At 50.2% G+C, this 18,423-nt stretch overlaps 1 protein-coding gene and 1 pseudogene across 5 annotated transcripts in view; both read right to left on the reverse strand.

Moving 5' to 3' along the window:
- Positions 1–18,423, reverse strand: part of KDM4A (lysine demethylase 4A) — a 39,570-nt gene that overhangs the window by 16,689 nt on the left and 4,458 nt on the right. For 4 of the 5 annotated variants that reach the window (XM_036255313.1, XM_036255314.1, XM_036255315.1 and 1 more), the window contains 8 exons: positions 16,349–16,463; positions 14,185–14,378; positions 12,105–12,154; positions 11,006–11,109; positions 10,544–10,681; positions 9,615–9,862; positions 8,350–8,549; positions 6,896–7,278 (listed from right to left, as the gene is read on the reverse strand). In XM_036255313.1, the coding sequence (XP_036111206.1) occupies positions 6,896–7,278; positions 8,350–8,549; positions 9,615–9,862; positions 10,544–10,681; positions 11,006–11,109; positions 12,105–12,154; positions 14,185–14,378; positions 16,349–16,463 (1,432 nt within the window). Of the gene's footprint in view, positions 1–6,895; positions 7,279–8,349; positions 8,550–9,614; positions 9,863–10,543; positions 10,682–11,005; positions 11,110–12,104; positions 12,155–13,475; positions 13,707–14,184; positions 14,379–16,348; positions 16,464–18,423 lie in introns of those variants that run through there. The other variant, XM_036255317.1, reaches the window with a different exon arrangement.
- LOC118627361 lies at positions 8,970–9,070 on the reverse strand (annotated as a pseudogene).

Below are 18,423 nucleotides of genomic sequence, written 5' to 3' on the forward strand. Positions count from 1 at the left end.
ATAATCAACCCCCCTGCTTTACAATGAAGGGTCAGTGCCAAAGTGATGCAAGGAAGACTTGGCCAGACGTTGGTGCCTTGGAAGATGGAAGACGGCCCGGCCAGGGAATGTAGGCGGCTGCAGAAGCTGGGAAAGGCAAGCACCCCGCTCTGCACCTACAGCCTCCAGGAGGGGCCACCATCCTGCGGACACCTTGACTTGAGCACAGTGACGCCCATTTCAGACTTCTGAACTGAACTAAAGCTACTAAATTTGTGTTGTTTTAAGGCTTTAAGTGTGTGGTTCACTTTTTAAAGCAGCAACGGGAAATAAATATGGGGCAGGAAGTAAAGACAGATCGTTTTGGGGTCCAAGTACTGGAGGAAGAAGAGAGGTCGAGATCAAGAACCCCAGAGCACAGCCCTGGGAAAGGAGGAAGACGCCTCCATCCACATCTGTCCCCTAGAGGGCCGCCCATACACCAGCACCCATGCCCTGCAGGCTTGGTGCCCTGGCCATGCGGAAGGCGGTGAGAGTCGTCTCCCATCCCGAGGAGCTTATGCCCCAGACAGAGGGAGACTTGGTTTATGAGGCTGAAGTCTGTGCCCTTTCCACGACCGTCATGCTGCCTCTGACTAACGCACTTGGGTCTGCTCAAATTTGAAGATCTTGCCATGATTTTTCACCATCTGGCTAAATGCCCCTCCTGCTACAGGGCACACACCCTCCTCACAGCACTGCCTCTCCACACAATGTGCTCCGATTTCTGAATCACCTCAGCATGTAGCAGAAAGCCCAGCTCAGGCTGTGAGGGCACAGGCAATGGCAACCCACTAGTGAAACGGGGGTGAGGAGTGCTGCCCCACAGCGGAGAGGGAAAGTGCGCAGGGCCTCCCAGGCCCCTGCCTGCAGGAGAGTGGGCGCTCAAGCCCCCTGACCGCGCCCCCAGTCCTCTGTGCCGCCTCCTAACAGGGGGCACCCAGGATCAATGTCAGTGCTCCTTACAGAGGAGAACCAGTTGTTCCCTCCTTGTCTGGGGAGCTCACTCTTCCAAAGCAGCTAAACTAACAAGAACTTCTGCAGCCAGCACGTTGCTGCGGCCCAGCGTGCACTTAAATGAGCACTCCAAGGCTCCGATGCTTCAGAGCCAGCCAGCCAGGGCGCCTTCATCAGGGCCCTTGACATGAGACAGTGTACATCAACCGAATAGCAAGAGGCCCAAATCACACCTTGGGGGATGGTTCAAGTCGGGGAGGGCACGAGGATGCTCTAGGAAATCTAGCCGTTTCCAAATACAGATAGAAGGCCATTAGACCTCTCCAGGGACAAAGTGGTTCCGCTCCTGCCCCAGCTTGACTGTCAGTCCCCCGTTCCACCCTATCAATTCATCCGAAGGTCAGCTTCTCACGAAAACAAAACTTCCACTCCTTCCACGCTTACAGAAGGCTCGTGGCCAAGGCTGAGTGGGCACAGGCCTGGCTCCCAGACGCTTCCCTTTCTTGCCAACCTGCGATAACTGTACTGAGACTAAGACAGAGTGTCATAAAAAAGAAGCCAAGTGGCCTGGCCAGTGTGGCTCAGTGGTTGAGCGTCAACCCTCACACCAAGAGGACATCAGTTTGATTCCCAGTCAGGGCACATGCCCAGGTTGTGGGCCCGATCCCCAGTAGGGGGCATGCAGGAGGCGGCCAATCGATGTTCTCTCTCATCTATGTTTCCATCTCTCTCTCTCCCTTCCTCTCTCTCTAATATCAATAGAGAAAAAACATCTGAAATAAATAAATAAATAGCCAAGTGTTATGGGGATTCAAAGGAGAAAGAACGGGAAGTAGACAAGAGGCAGTGGAAGGTTCCTGAGGGTGGCTCTCGCGAAGGGCTGGGCTCCTCGGCAGAGCAGGTATCTGCCTGCTCCAGGAGGCCGTGGGACAGCTCCGTCTCCTCCCACCCGACACCATCTGCAGCCTGGTGATAGCTGCACAACAATGTGAATGCAGTTACAGCTACTGAACTGTACACTAAGAAATGGTTAAACTGACAGATTTCACGTCAAGTATATAGTATTTATCACAATTAAAAAGCAAATGAACCCAACTTCAGTCATCCCCTCCTGTCTCCACCTGTGCTGGAGACGCCACTCCCTCCCTCCTGCTCAGCCCCCCGAATCCAGTCCCCTCTGGCCCTCATTACCTCCAACTTCCCGCCCTGCTCCAGCTCCTCCCCTTTACCAGACAGCTTGGCCTGGGCTCCCCTGGCTTCCATCTTTCTCCTCCCCTGGCTCTGGGCACACTCCTAGCTCTCTAAGACCTCTGGCTGTTCTCCTCCTCCTCCCTCCTGGGCCCTCCAGCTCCACCCACACTGTGGAAAGTGTTCCTCTACTTCCAGGAGCTCCTCCAAGCCCCGACACCCACCTGGTGACCCTCAGACCTAAGGGCCCTCCTGAGCTTCAGATCTGTGTAGACATCTCCGCAGCCCACCTCACAAGCAGGCCACACTGGGCAAGCCCAGATGAACTCCCCTCGTCAGCCACACCCACATCCCACCTCTTCGCTTCTGGAAACCCTTATCTCCCACTGATGCACCCACCCACCCAGTAACTCAAGCCAGAACCCAAGTCACCCAGGACTCCCTCCTCCTCAGGCCACAGCCAGCCCCGAAGTCCTGTGCTCCTCCCGCGAGCAGCGCAAGTCCACCTGCTAACCCCACCGCACCTCCAGCCCACAGCTCAGGCCTCACTGCCCACTTCAGACTAAGGAACAGGTTCCACACTGGTTTCCCTACTGCAAATCCTTTTTCCTCCTCTCCTGAAGTAGAAGTACTTGATTATAAAAATAACATGTTAATCACAAAAAAATACTCAAACAATTTATAAACGTAGGAAATGAAAACCATCCATAATTCCACCGTCAAGAGAACCTCTGCTGTTCCTAATTTTGCCTCCCTCCTCCCCTCAAAAAACCCTTATACTGCTTCCAAAATGATCTTCTGAAACATCGGCACAGAGCTGACAAAACCCTCCCCTGGACAACCTAAGGAACACTGGCATGGTCTCTAGGTAAGAATGGTAGGAAAACCAGGGGAAGGCGGCCCTGGGTGAAGGTAGACTTGAGATATAAACAAATGTAAACTGAGAGACCAGACTAAACCTTGACTCAAACAAACCTACCATAAAATTAGTGTTTAGACAATTGGGAAAATTTGATTACGGATTATTAGATGATGCTAAAGGATGTTTGTAATGTTGTTAGGAGTAATAATGGCGTCGTGATTTAAAAAATCCATTTTTAGAGATACACATTGCAGTAGGGGGAAAAGACATGATATCCCAGATTTGCTTTAAAACACTTCAGCAAATAAAGTATGATGCAAACGCAGCAAGACAGTGACAACTGTCAGAGCTAGGTGATGAGGCTTTGTGGGTTCACTGTACTACTCTGTATGCATCTTTGTTCACTTACGAAATATATTAAGTGAATACATTTTATAATGTTTGGCTGGTTTGGCTCAGCAGTTAGAGCGTCAGCCCACAGAGTCGTGGGTTCAATTCCAGTCAAGGGCACATACCTCAGTTGCAGTTCATCCCCAGCCCTGGTCAAGGTCGTGCAGGAGGCAACCTGTCAATGTGTCCCTCTCACATTGATGTTTCTCTCTCTCTTTCTCCTTCCCTCCCACTCTATCTGAAGATAAATAGAAAATTATCCTCGGGTAAGGATTAAAAATATATATATTATGACCCTGGCCAGTTTTGCTCAGTGGTTAAAGCACTGGCCTGCAGACCAAAGGGTCACGGGTTTGATTCTGGTCAAGGGCACGTATCTGGGTTGCAGGTTTGATCCCCGGCCTGGCTGAGGTCATGTGGGAGGCAACCAATCGATGTATACGTCTCTCTGTCTCTCTCTCCCTCCCTCCCTCCTTTCCATTCTCTCTAAAAAACAATGGAAAAATATCCTTAAGTGAGGATTAACAACAAAAATGTACTATGGAAATCTTCAATCTCCAAAATCACATGGCAGGGAACCTCCCACTGCTCCCCACACCACACAGCTGAACCTCCATCATCTGGGTCCTGACTCATCCTCCAACACCTCCCGGGCCTCTCCAGTCCCACATGCCTGAGGCAAACAGAACCACTGCAGACCCCTCATGGGCTGACACTGGCATGTGCTCCCATCACCATGTAGAAACTCTCCCAGATCCCCTCTCCAATTTCATTCTCCCACCTGGCTCCCTCCTGCCAACCTCAGGCCTAGCTAAAATGCTTCCTTCCCCGCAGTCTCCGGAACGCCTCACCCAACCCCAGGCTGAGCGCTAACTCTTCTGCTTGTGCCACACATGGATCTCTAAGGACCGGAATCATTGGCTCACATCCGTCTACTCGTCGAGACGGCGAGCTCCTTGAGGCACAGTCCTAGCCCAGAGCAGGCCACAAACGATGACAGAGTAACACGAAGAGGCAGGCAGCAAGGTATTTCAGGAGCTGAAGCCGTTCAAAGCCGCCAGCACATCAAGGGGGAGAGACGGTTGGTTGGAGTGGAGAAGGGTGTTACCGACACACGCAGTGAAGAAGCCCAATGGAAACAGAGGAGGCCGGAAGGTGCTCAACGGGTTTCGAGCAGCAGCTGAACCACAGAGCAGCCTCCTTCCCCGCGTACTTCCCCTGGAGGGAGTCCTGGCTTTTCTCCAGCCCTGGGATGCCAGCGAGCTTCCCTGAGCTGGGCTCTGCTTTGGCAGGAGAGCATCCCGGTCTATGTCCCCAGCACAGGGAAGATGAGGGGGACCATGGTGCCACGACAGGGGCCTGCGTCCTCCAGGACCGGCTGTGACGAGGTAGGTGACTGTCTCACTGAGGGTAAATGAGCAGCAGGGCCATTTGGCCACAGGTTAAAATCCACTGTCCTCAACCATTTTAACTGGTAACAAAGGGACACTCTGAACTTCATATGCCGTCCTACACCCACTACTTAACTGGTTTGGGAGAAAAAAGAGAGGTGTATCCCTGGCCAGGTAGCTCAGGTGGTTAGAGCACTGTCCTGATACGCCAAGGTTGCGGGTTCAATCCCCGGTCAACCAACGAGTGCATAGGTGAGTGGAAAAAATAGATGTTTCTCTTTCTCTCTAAAATCAATAATTTTTTTTAAAAAAGATGAATATTATTGACTCCGCCCAAAACACCCCACAAAAAGCTTGACTCTGGGTAACGAAGCAGTAATATAGAGTCTAAGCATGTGTATGAAATACTCAGTATACAGTAAGCCCCTGCTACTGTTAGCTGCTTTTGTGGTTGTAATTGCGACTAGAGGCAAGAAAGTCAAGACGACACTGCAGGAGAGGAACAGTGTGACCTGCTGTGTGACGGACGAGAGGGCAGCACTTTGTGAAGGAAGGCCGGCTTGGGGGCAGCTACGGGGAGTGCCAGGGATTCCGGTCTCCAAGCCAAAAGCCCTCTCTCGTGGGAGCTGCCACACCGACAGAGCAGCCAGCAGGGCCACGAGGAGACGAGACGGGCATCAGCTCGTGAGCCTGCACCCACCACGAGGAGGAGGGAGAGGGAGCAGGAAACACCAAGTCTACAGACATCGAACCCCGAGATTCAGAGAAGGCAAAAAGAAAATAACACGGACATTAACGACAAAGGGACAAACCAGCCACAAAAAAGCACTAGTGGGAAAAGTAAAGGGATTTTAATCATGAACTGTCAGCACTTCAGCCAAAGAGGAGATAAAGCCAATACACCACGTTAGTACACGGACAATGAATATATGCGGGGCTCGTGATGGCATTCAAGTTGAATATACTTGAGCAATGTTTCTAAATTACAACTTTTAGAAGATACATTTTCAAAGCTAAGGTAAGGGGATGGGGAATAAAGGGGACCTTCTGCACTGAATTCTGTCCACCCACCCCCACCCAAGGCTGCACCCTGACCCACACAAGCGGTGAGGCTGGGGAAAAAGAGCAGGCCACTGGGGCAGGTGCGAGTCCAGCTGCACCCCACACAGCTCTGCTGTACCCCACCCAGACCCACCAAGAATGTTCTAGGAGGAAGCCTGAACACGTCACATTTACGGCTTTGGTGATTTAGCCTAGTTTTCAAAATTATACTCTTATCAAAGAGGTAACTCTGGGAGATGAAGAATCATATGGGGGTCAAGGTGGGGGGAAGTGGAGGGAGAATTCTCATGGAAAATCTACAGGCAGACATAGTTCACAAGGAAAAACAGATAATAGCGTGGGGAAGGCAGGAGGGGATGGGAGTGGGAGGAGGGGGGTCAATGGGGGGAAAAAGGACTACCTGTAATACTTTCAACAATAAAGATAAAAAATAAATTTAAAGAAACAACCCTGGCCGGTTTGGCTTAGCAGTTAAGAGTGTCGGCCTGCGGACCAGAGAGGCCCCAGGGTTTGGTTCCCGCTAAAGGCACGTACCTCGGTTGCAGTTTGTCTCCAGCCCCAGTGGGGGTAGTGTGGGTGGCAACCACTCGATGTGTCTCTCTCACATCAATGTTTCTCTCTCTCTCTCTTCCTCCCTCTCTCCCTCCCGCTCTGCCTAAGGATGAATGCAAAGGTGTCCTCAGATGAGGATTAAAAAATAATAATAATTTGTAAGGAAAAAAATACCCTTGAATTTTAGAGTAAGAAAAGCCATCTCATCCCCAAGACCACTGCCATCCTAACCCCTGTGCTTCTAAGGCAAGGAGGGTCAGAGGGTGCACCCAACTGACAGGCCACTGTCCCCGAGGCTGCAACACAATCTTTGGAAGTCACAAAGATAAAAGAACTCCTTTCTAGAAGTGAGCCAATGCTACCTGCTTTCTGCTTGACACAACACAGACTGGAGGTGCACCCTAAGGGTCGCGCCTGCCATCTTGGACATCCCAGTACCCCCACCGCCACAGGATCCCTTCCAGGCAGCTCGTACCTCCGCCAGTGCCCGCTCGCTGATACTTCTGGTGGCGCTCCCTTTCTTCCTCATGCATGGCTCTCCCCCCGGGATCCTGCCGTCCCCTTTGGCATAGCTGTGCACAGTGAGCACTCCCGTTTGCCCTTGGGCTTGGCAGGACAGGGGCTCACTGGTTTCTGAATCGGAAGACACAGAATCCTGTGAGGAACTGGAGCCCAGGCTAGAAGATGATTTCTTTTTGGAACCTGAGAAGACAAGGTGTCCCCCTACAGAGGCAGGGTTCACAGAAAGATCCAAGGCAGCCGCTTCTTGTTCCTCCTCCTCCTCTTCCTCCTCCTCCTCCTCTTCTAGTTTGACGTTTTTAAGCTCTTCAAATTTGACTTCAGTGGAGTCAGAATAATCTGAAATACACATACACGTTGGACAGAGGCAACTTCCTCCCGCACACCTGAACTTTGAAAAGGCAGAGCGGCAAAGCACAAAGAGCATGGCAGAGAGTGAGGCCTGGCTTTGAATTCTGGCTCTATCACCTACAGGGTCACAGTGGGATGAGGGGCTAACTGCCTATCCTCCCCGGGCCTCCAGTTTCTTCCTCTCTAATTGGAAGATACTACCAGGGTTCAGTGTAGAGATGGAGCAGAGCCCGGCACTCAGCAGACACTCGGTGAAGTCTCCTGCAGGGAGTGAAGGCCTGAGCTCAGAGAGACCTAGCACCCTGGGGCTAGGCGAAGTCTCCTGCAGGGAGTGAAGGCCTGAGCTCAGAGAGACCTAGCACCCTGGGGCTAGACAGTCCACAGCAGGCAGCCCGGCCCCAGGCCCAAGTCCACAGTCTGGCTCTCAGCAGAAGGAGACAAGGTACTGTCAGTGGAAAGACTCTTCAAGCCTGACTGGGGGCCGATACAAGCCCCTCCCCAATAAACCCACCCTCCACAGCCATCTGAGGGGCCACTCTAGAACTGTGACCACACTACCCCCTTCCAAAAACAAACGGCTCCTCTGGCCTCGGAGCGAGCAGCCCGGGATGGCAGGCAGGCCCTGCATCCTCTCACTTCTATTTCTCCAGCCTCATCTTCTGGTGACACACGTCTTACCCTTCCGCCCCCAAATTCAAATGACAGGAAGTCACAACTAGTTCCCGAAACAGCTCATCCTTCCCCGTCTCCATGCCTTTGCCCCTCCTACCCCTCGGGGATTGTCCTTCTATGTTCCCCACTGTCTGCCTGGAAAATCCCTACAGATCTTGTAAGAGCTGGTTCACTGCCACTTCACCAAACCTTCAGTGTTGCCCTGACCCTCAGCAGGCAAAGGGAGGGGCCTTTGCCCCCATTCCTCTTGCACCCTGTGTGCTCCTGACCCAGGTGCGCCTTACCTGCAGACCTGTCTGCCCTTTTTCTTATCTGTGATCCTGCGCTAAGCCTGGCATCTGACAGAACAGAGCAGTTAGGGATGGGGAAAGACCGTAACCTACTGACCTGGGAAGGCAAGCCCGTCCTCGACCTGACGCACGGAGCTGTGGGTGGGCCTCACCGGAGCGAGAGCGGCCGGGCACTCCGTCATGTCGTACTGTCCGGAGCTGAGCTCCTCCTTGGGGAAGAGCTCGCTCTGACTGACCTCCTGCGGTATTTCGAGACAGACTCGGTGCCTCTTTGTCCCTATGCGGTGCTTGGCTAGGCTGCAAGGAGGAGGGCAAGCTTTCTAAGAGCCCACATGGGCACCCGCATACATAATCACATCCACACACAACCCGAAAACGAGCGGCCAGAGCCCACCCAGCCTGCCCCATGTTGTGGGGCCACCTCTTGTTTGTGGGACTTGAGACAACGGACTTCAGCTCTGAGCCCGTTCCATCAAATGGAAAAGAGGGCCACCACCCACCTCACAGACGTGACGCGAGGCTTAAGGAAAGGTATGCGGAGAACCCGCGAGCCCCTGGCGTCAAGGGCATACTCCATGCATGTCCCGTTCTTGCCCACATGGCCCAGGACATACGATTCTTAGGGGACAGACCCTCTGGCTCAGGCTCCGATGGGGCAGCCAACATCACCACCATTCCCTTGCCCTTGTGAGTCTCATTCCCGCTACCACGCTCCTTTTTCAATGTGGACACTTCACGAATTCACGTGTCATGCTTGTGCAGGGGCCACGCTCTTCTCCGTATTGTCCCAATGTTAGGTGTGCTGCTGAGGTCAACACCACACTCCCCTTTCTAAAACATCTCTCAAGTCCTAGCCAGTGTGACTCAACGGTTAGAGCGTCAGCCTGCGCAATGAAGGGCCGCGGGTTCGATTCCTGGCCCCCATCAGGGCGTGTGCAGGAGCAACCAATCGATGGGTCTCTCTCACATTAATGTTTCTCTCCCTCCCTCCCTTCCACTTTCTCTAAAAATCAATGGAAAAAATTGCATGAGATTAACAAGAATAAAATTAAAATAAAAAATTAAAACGAGCTCACAATGATGAGAAAGCATGATTTTTCTAGCACATAGGGAGCCAGGCCCTGGCACGTGTGTGACCCTTGCTCCAACAGACCGCAGGCCGACCAGGTGCTAGCATTCCTGGGTAACAGCCACAAGGAGGCCTAAATGCCCTCACTCTGAGGATTCTGGAGCCTTTACCAAGAAGAAAAGTCCCTCACCTATGGCTCAAACACCCCACTTAGAAACAGCCTCTCAGCAGGTTATGGGGAACCGCCCAGACATCCCTTCCTCCAATGGCTGGGCCCGAGGCTGCTGGGTTACCTTCTCTTCAGGTCGCCCTCCTCTCCATCCTCAACCCCTTCCATGTCCTCCTCGGGGCACTCCTCCTCATTCGTGGCCCTTGGGGGCAGTTCACTCTCCTTCAGAAACTCGGCGGCTTCTGGCGTGGGCAGGGTATGGTCGATAACTGTGTTGTCCTTCCCAGCTTTCCAAAGCTTGTACCGTTCTGGCTGGAACTTCCTCACGAACACGTCCATGGAGATCTTCACCATATCCTTTCGACAGGAGCACTGTCCAAGTAACCAGGAGAGCTCCAGGTGAGCACACCTGAGCTGCTTCCACCCGACTCCCACGCCCCGTCTCCTCCCTTCGGCTGGAAAATGGTATTAGACAGTTTAAGGCCAAATTGTTTGGGTTCACAGGCTGAAGGCATATTGTCCTTGCAGAACCTTCAGACATAGAGGGAAGCAGGGAGCAAAGGGCGGGGAACACATGGCACTGGGCGAGTCCACCCGGCATCACGCAGGATGTGCGGAGAACCCTGAGAGACGAAGCTCTGCACGTAGACCCAGACAGCCAACACCCACCTTCCTGCTGGTACCTATCCAAGCCAGGCCCCTACCAGAGTCTACCCCAATCAAAGGTCCAGCCCTGCTGCTTCCCTCTAGTAAAAGGAAACCCCTAAGAATCTCAACAGAGAACTCCCAGAGTTGCTAAAGCAAGAAAGAGCAATGTGTGTGGGTGTGGTCTAAATGCCCAATGGACTTAAGCATGGAACTCTCACTTGATACATCCCGAATCTGAACACATTTTTAATGAACACAAGATGTTGGGCACTTTTACACATTCCGAGCCACTTGGTTTCTGAATTTGAAAAGTTCAAAGAAAAGTTCTAATCGCCAGCCAGTGTACCTAACAAGAACCAGACATTTTTAGGAACAGTGGGGCAGAGAGGAGCCGAGCAGACTCACCAGCACCGCCTGTTTGCCATACTCAATCCACCGCCGGGTAGCAAAATTGGTAGACTCCGCACAGTTGAAGCCGTGGTTAAAGCCGGCATGGTAACCATACGGGAAGGTGATCATAAACTCCCCAGCTTCCTGAGTGACCTGCATGAGAGCGGACTTGCAGCAGCTGCACCGAACCGCAGAAGTCCGCAGAACTGGAACTCTGAGCTCCAGCTCTGCTTCGGTTTAGCTGAATAACCACGGACCCGTGACTGTAATAACCATTCTTCCAAAGGATCACGCTAACACAGGGAAGGTATAGTAGCCCCGCTTTTAATGCCCTGGTATCAAAGTGTTCTGTAGGTTAGCTCTGGCCCACTCCTGACACAAAGCAATGACCTAGAATAAAGCTGCTCTGTGAAACACAGACCAGAGAGCATGGTTTCCACGTGAGCCTAAGGACTACCATATGTAAAATCAGCTCACCTTGTCGAAGGGAATTCCGTATTTCTTCAACATTAAAGGGGAAATCAAGGTCATCTTGTGGCGGAGAAAAGCCTCACAGCTTTGGGCACTTCCTGGGAAAAAGCCTGTTTAATTGACAATAGGCACAGGTTAACACTGCTCCACACTCGCTCTGTGAGCCCAGCACTGCTGGACACCTGTGCGTCTCAGCTGGACGAGGACAAGCCACCAATGGGATCTCCACGGACCCCTCTAGCTTCAGACCAATTCTAAGACTCTACAATGAGCCTATGGGTTCTCCTGGGTAGGCTGTTCCGTGGGTAATCAAATTCTGTTTGGGGAGCTGAGATGACCCAAAAAGCCTCTTTTCTTATAAAGAGCTTTCAAACGGTTTAAGCCCTTTCTCAATTCACCTGTATCCTCAGGCTTGTCCGTAGCACATCTACTACAAAGATGACTAGAAAGCTCTCTTAAAATGGGCCCTAGAGGAACAAATCTATCAAAGCCTACTTAAGCCCTGGCCAGTTTGGCTCAGCGATTAGAGCGTCGGCCTGCGGTCCGGAGAGACCCGGGTTCGGTTCCCGCTAAGGGCACGTACTTCGGTTGCAGTTTGTCCCCGGCCCTGGTTGGTCGTGCGGGTGGCAGCCACTCGATGTGTCTCTTCACGTCGATGTTTCTCTCTCTCTCTCTGTTCCTCTCTCTCCCTCCCACTCTATCTGTACAAAAAATGGAAAAATATCCTCGGGTGAGGATAAAAAAAAAAGCCCACTTAAAAAAAACCAAAGCATAAAAGAATTCAATTTTGCCTTTAATATTTGGGTTTCTGGCAGAAGACTCGAACCCAACATGGCTGGTATACTACCTCTGGTCAAATAAATCCATGCTTGATAAAACTGAGGCAAAGACAGTCCAAGAAGGAATCACTAAGACCTTTCCCAGGATGAGCAGGGAAAGGCTCTGATTTTAGTTACTCCATTAGGATAACCACCCTGGCAGTCTGGCTTCCCTCCAACCTGCAGGCCTGAGAAAGGACATGTGAGAACCTGAACACAGCGAGGGGCCCGTTAGAGCAATGAGCAGAGCTCACAGGAGGGGCTGACCCAGCATGGAGGAGAAGTACCTTTGGCGAGGCGCTCCAACCGCTTCCCATGCTCGGGGGGGACAGAGTACCTGCAAGCACATAAAAGAATTAGACACTGAACAGCGGGCAGGACAGGGGCTAAGGAGCTCATTCCCACTCTCAAAACAGTATCAGATTTTGCCACTTCCCAACCACGAAAACGAGAAAGGAATCTGGAGAAATGAAATATTAGACTGTTTGGGCAGAGGAGTCGGGAGCCACAGAGAAGTGTGAGTGAATTTATCTCTTTTACATTCATTCATTAACAAGACGTTTGCTGAAGGCCCACCGTGAGCCAGGATTCAGGAAGGCACTCAGTGCTGCTCTCCTTGAAGTCATTAATGAAATGAAATGGAAGAAGGGTGGTATTAAAGGGCTCCTGGCAGAGCCTGATGGCCTAACTGGGACAGGATAGAGGTAGAATGGAAAACAAGGCGAACACGCATTAGGCACTTAGAGATCTGGCCCCGTATCTGCTGCTGAACCCATGTCCCCCCTCCCTTTGTCTCCAGTTGTACTGTAGTAATTACCCCGTAATTACTCCTCCACCCAGGTCATCTAGACACCACAGAAACTGCTCTTCATAAAACAGAAAAACCAAAAAGCCATGTAAGGTGATTCAAAACTTTTGCAAAACTGCTAAACTCCGTGTTCTGAAACTCACAATAAGTCTATTTTAACCTTTATAATCGAGTCTAGAGATTATCCCACAACAAAACCTTCCCATCCCAAATAGCATTATTATGAAACAAAACAGACAAGGAGCTGGGGAAATGTTTGTCGCCTAAAGGACTCTGGGCGACCTTGCACAGCAATCTCTGGGGGTCCCACTTCAGATGACCTAAAGAGTATGTGTAATAACCAGAAAACCTGTTGTCCACACGAGATCAGAAACTCAGTCTCAGGGAACTTAGGCGTAAACGTGGTGCAGACACAAAGGCTACACTTAGATTCTAGAAGTCTAGCCAACGAAGCAGGGAAGGTCACGGGACAGTAGTTAGGTGGTAATCCTAGTCTCAAAAAATATTTGCCCCAAGATTAGAAACTGAAATGTGTCTGAAAAAAGGAAAAGCCCTGGGAAGAGATGTGGCTTAAGATGCTGGAAAAGGAAATGAAGATGGATCGTGTCCATGCCCCTCGGGCCCATGCTGCTCCCTCCGGCCTCCTCATCCACGCCCATCGTTGTACATGGCACCCAAACCTCTAGGAACGTCCTCTAGTTCACTGAAGACATCACGCTCTCTCTCAACTTAGGATCTTTGGATTTTCCAACCACCAAGACACACTTCCCTCAGCCTCCCCTCTCCTGAACCCACCATCATCCCACCTCGCTCCTGCTTCCTTATTAGGTCTCAGCTGGTCACCAACTCCGGGGACACCCTCTCTAACCCCAGCCCTCAAGAACCCTTTCCATGTGGACCTAGAGCACCCACCGTTTCCCATCAGCTTTCTCACACCTGGTATCTCCTGTCTGTGTGAGGGCAGACACCTCATCTGTCTTATTCACGCTGGTGAACGCAGCACCTCCACTCTGAGTGACGGGTCAGCACAGGGAGAGAAGAGAGAACGAATCTGTGTCTCCCCAGCCAGACTGAGAACATCCTGGAGAGCAGGAAGCATATGCTGAGTAGCCCGACACCCCCTCCTGTGTTAAGCACACACTGCTGCGCACCAAATATTGTTTCCACGAGGAAAAGAAAGCTGTCTATCATCTGAAGGCGGGACTCCAGCCTTGGAAGTCTGCCTCTGGGCTGCTCGGGAAAAGAAACCAGAAAGCAGTGGGGTAGCCTGGAGTAGCCTCTGTGGCTCTGTCACTCAGCCAACCTACCCTTTCATACGATGGCATGAAGGGCCCTGCCCTCTAGAGCCTGCGACTCAAAAGGCAGTCTGAGCACCAGAGCACCAACAGCAGCTCATCACTTGAAAGTCTGTTTAAAATGTAAAATGCCAATCCCACCCCGAGCCTACTGAGCCAGAGTCTGCATTTTAAAAAGATCTGGAGGCGTTTCCACACGAAAGCGGAGAAGCCCTGCTCCCTCCCGAGTCGCGCCAGTGCCCGTCAACTGCAGGCTGACTTTACCAGGACTTGGGTTCTCCGAAGTGCAGGTAATTGATGCTGTACAGGTCCATGTCTTCAGTATGCCAGGCAAAGGATGTCTTCCACATGCCAAAGTACAGGTATGGGGTGTTCACACCCTCAATGGTGATCCCACTCTCCTTTTCCACCAAGTCCAGGATTGTTTTCAGCCGGCCAATATTCCACTCATCAACATGCTGCAAAGGAAATGACAGCCCAGGGCAAGCTGTGATGAATATAAACTGAGGCTCTGAACCTAAGAAGCATGGAGTAGGTCACAGGTGAGCTGGCAACTCTAATGAAGATGTGGAATAGTATCAGAACTGAAGACCACAGCCTCCCTCACCCACTTCTCATGGCCACCTCTGGAAATGATGCCATTAAACCCCTGAAGGGCAAATACCACAAGGTGAACACTAGCGCATGGAATAATAAAGAGGGGACAGCTGCCTGTTTTCTAAACCCCAGGAGGAAGAATTTACACCGAAGCTAAAGAAACTTATGTTAAAATAAGAAAAAACTCTTAAACCATAAAAAATACAAAATATAACAATGTGCCCAGCTGGTGTGGCTCAGGGGTTGAGCGTGGACCCACGCACCAAGAGGTCGCTAGTTCGATTCCCAGTCTGGGCATATGCCCAGGCCCGATCCCCAGTGTGGGGCATGCAGGAGGTAGCCAATCAATGTTCTCTCTCATCGATGTTTCTGTCTCTCTCTCTCCCCTTCTCCTTTCCTCTCTCTCCAAAATCAATAAAGAAAAAAAAATTTTTAAGAACAAAAAACAGGCCCTGGCCAGTTTGGCTCAGCAGTTAGAGCATCGCCCTGTGGTCCAGAGAGACCCGGGTTCGGTTCCAGCTAAGGGCACGTACCTCGGATGCAGTCTGTCCCCAGTCCTGGTTGGTCGTATGGGTGGCAGCTTTCAATGTGTCCCTTTCACATCGAAGTTTCTCTCTCTCTTCCTCTCTCTCCCTCCCACTCTATCTGAACAAAAAATGGAAAAATGTCCTCGGGTGAGGATGAAAAAAAAAAAAAAATATATATATATATATATATATATATATATATAAAAAGAATGAACGAGACCAAGTTGTGACTTTTCTAGCCCCAATTTCCACTGAGCAGTGTTTTCAGGAAAAAGTCTACAGTGTCACTCAAATCCTTTTCCTGAGTTGTAATGGTCAGCTAGGAGCCCACCTCCTTTACACTCTGCTCCTATCTCCCCATCCCAGGTCCTTGTAGTATCTTCCTGCCATTAGTGTCTTTGCTTCTCTCCCCCACCACCCAAAACAGTCATCAACAAAGCTGGAATCCACTTTTAAACACCTTCCTTCCAATAGTTGACAAAAACATTGGAATTAGTCTGAGTGATAATCCCTGAAATGCCCTACACATTTTTCTTTTAAATTTTTATAAGAGTTCATTTGAACAAACTTTCAAATATCCAAGAAAATAAGTTTGTTTCTTTTTTCTTCAGTGATTTTAGAGAGAAGAAGAGAGACAGAGAAACATTAATGTGTGAGAGAAACATTCATCAGTTGCCTTCTGTATGCATCCCAACCTGGGATCAAACCCGCAACTTGGGCTTGTGCCCGACGAGGAATCAAACGCGCCACCTTTTGGTATACGGGACCACACTCCAACCAACTGAGCCACAGCAGCTAGGGCCCCCACACATTTTTAGCCATCCAATAACACGTTCCAAACATTCTTTCCTTTTACATCTCAAGCCAGTGCAATTTGTTAAAAGAGCATTTGCTATAAAATCTTGTTTGTAGGTCCTGAAAATCTAAATAAGTTTCTCAAATATATACCCCCCCTTTCATTAGCCAGTGATCTTTTTTTCTGCAGAAACCACACTGTCTCGCCCCCAACAATTCATTTACAGTGATCCCACCCTTTCAAGAACTCCTCAGCTGCCACCCACGGACTATTCTAACAGCCCTTGCACAGAGCCCCGCACCCTGCAATTCACATGTAGAGTGGGAGAACATTCAGTCACATGCAAAAATACCCCCAACGCAGTGAGCACAGCACTCAACTGCTGCTGGATCATTCCTTTGCTCATCCACCCATTCAGCAAGCAGTTTTTAGGGGCCTACTAAGTGCTAGGCAAACAAAAATGGCATTACATTACAGAATTACAATAGTGCTGCACGGAGAATCTCACCTTTTCATAGAGAGTGCCATTCACATCCGCACCATAGATTGGGGGATTGAAAGTAAGATTTTTCCAGTATTTCCGTTCGAGCTCTTCAAACTCATTGTAGCGTGGGGTACAGTACCTTTCAAAAGTAAATGAAGTGTTAACCACCTACAAGGGACTAACTTGGCTTTAGGAACTATACAAGACACAATTCCATTCCAGAAACAGCAAGACCTTTCAAATGAGTATGAAATAACCTTGGCCTTCAAGGAACCAAGACAGTAACTCCCTCAGTATCCCTTCCATGAGCTCTGGACCTAAGGGAGGTAATGTGCATGAAGATGTAAGCTTATCGCCCTGGCCGCTTTGGCTCAGCGGTTAGAGCATCAGCCTGCGGTCCAGAGAGACCCGGGTTCGGTTCTGCTAAGGGCACGTACCTCAGTTGCAGTTTGTCCCCAGCCTTGGTTGGTCATGTGGGTGGCAGCCACTCGATGTGGCCCTTTCACATCAACGTTTCTCTCTCTCTCTCTCTTCCTCTCTCTCTATCTAAACAAAAAATGGAAAAATGTTCTCGGGTGAGGATAGAAAAAAAAAAAGATGTAAGCTTATCTTCCTTAAGAAGAGCGGAATCCTCAATTCTTTGAAGAGAATCTACTAAAGCTACACCCTACTAGAATCAGAAGTAGTGGCCTGGTCACCCAGGGAGAAAACGGGCTTACAGACTTGAGACCCAAGCCACAAATCCCGACATAGCTGACCCCTGAACAACACAGACTTGAATGTGGGTTCTTTTTCTGTAAATGTATTTTCCCTTTCTTAGGATTTTCTTAGTAACTCAACCTAATGAGTAATCAAGTTTAGAACTCTAAAGTTCCCTTTGAAATCTAAATAACTCTTCCACCTCCAACACATCTGCTTTATAAATTTAGATTTTTACCTACTGAGTTTTGCTGACCATGCAGGTGGAAATCAAGGGTAAGAACTTGTTGTATTTCAGATAAGAAAAGACACAGGACTGGTTAACTTAAAAAGAAATGTGGTATCGTGAAAGAAAAGTGGTTAATAATTTAAAAAGAAAAGTGGTATCCCATGTGTTGCCAGGATGAGAAGACAGGCACAGGAGGCGGAGGCTTCTGGTGGAAGCCCAAGTGAAGCAGAAAACAGGTGTGCTTGGCGCTGCCACCCCCCACACGGCACAGATAGAAATCAGACACAAGGATGACAAAGCCTTTCATCTGCAGAGCATGTCACACTTCAACATGCTTGTGCATAAATTATCTCATTAGGCAGTAGGTTGGCTGACACTATAGATGCTTTAAGCATTAAGCTGTCAATACAACTGGAAGGCCATATTTACAACTGTGATAAGCCAAAGGAAAAGAAGGCAAAGTGTAGAAATAGCAAGAACGAGATCTGATGTGAGAAAGAAACAGATGATAAGGCGCAGGAAGTCATGCCCCAAAAGTATAAAGACTGGAGGGCTACAAATCTAGCTCTGAGCTCATTCACAGTGAAGGCACAACATGTCTGACTGGCTGAAATCAAGACATATGCAGGTCAATAAGGCTCAGGAGAAAAAGCAAGGGAAAAAGAAGGAATCCTTTGGTGGAAACTCAAAGTCATGGAGTCGCACGGGAAAGGAGAAGACCCAAGGAAAAGGATTAAGGAGCAGTGAGCCTGGCCAGTGTGGCTCAGTGGTTGAGCATCAACCCATGAACCAAAAGGTCACCGGTTCAATTCCTGGTCAGGGCACATGCCCTGGTTGTGGGCCCAATCCCCAGTGGGGGGCATGCAGGAGGTGGCCAGTCCATGTTCCCTTTCATTGGTGTTTCTCTCTCTCTCTCCCTCTCCCTTCGTCTCTAAAAAATCAATAAAGGGGGGGGGGGGGAGCAGTGAGATCTGATGAGGGAAAGTCAAAATTCATTCGCTGTACACCTGCAGTCAAATGAGAGCTAGATGTTACGAACAGCAGAGAAAAACAGCTGAAAACAGCAGGCCTAAACAAAGAAAGACGTTTCTAACAGAGACAAGAACGTCCAGATGATGACGAACGGGGTCCGAGGAAGTAGCAACCAGCTTGGCAGTTTATTCAGGTTGTG

Source organism: Molossus molossus, unplaced genomic scaffold, assembly GCF_014108415.1.
Source record: "Molossus molossus isolate mMolMol1 unplaced genomic scaffold, mMolMol1.p scaffold_m16_p_12, whole genome shotgun sequence".
Classification (NCBI taxonomy): Eukaryota; Metazoa; Chordata; class Mammalia; order Chiroptera; family Molossidae; genus Molossus; species Molossus molossus.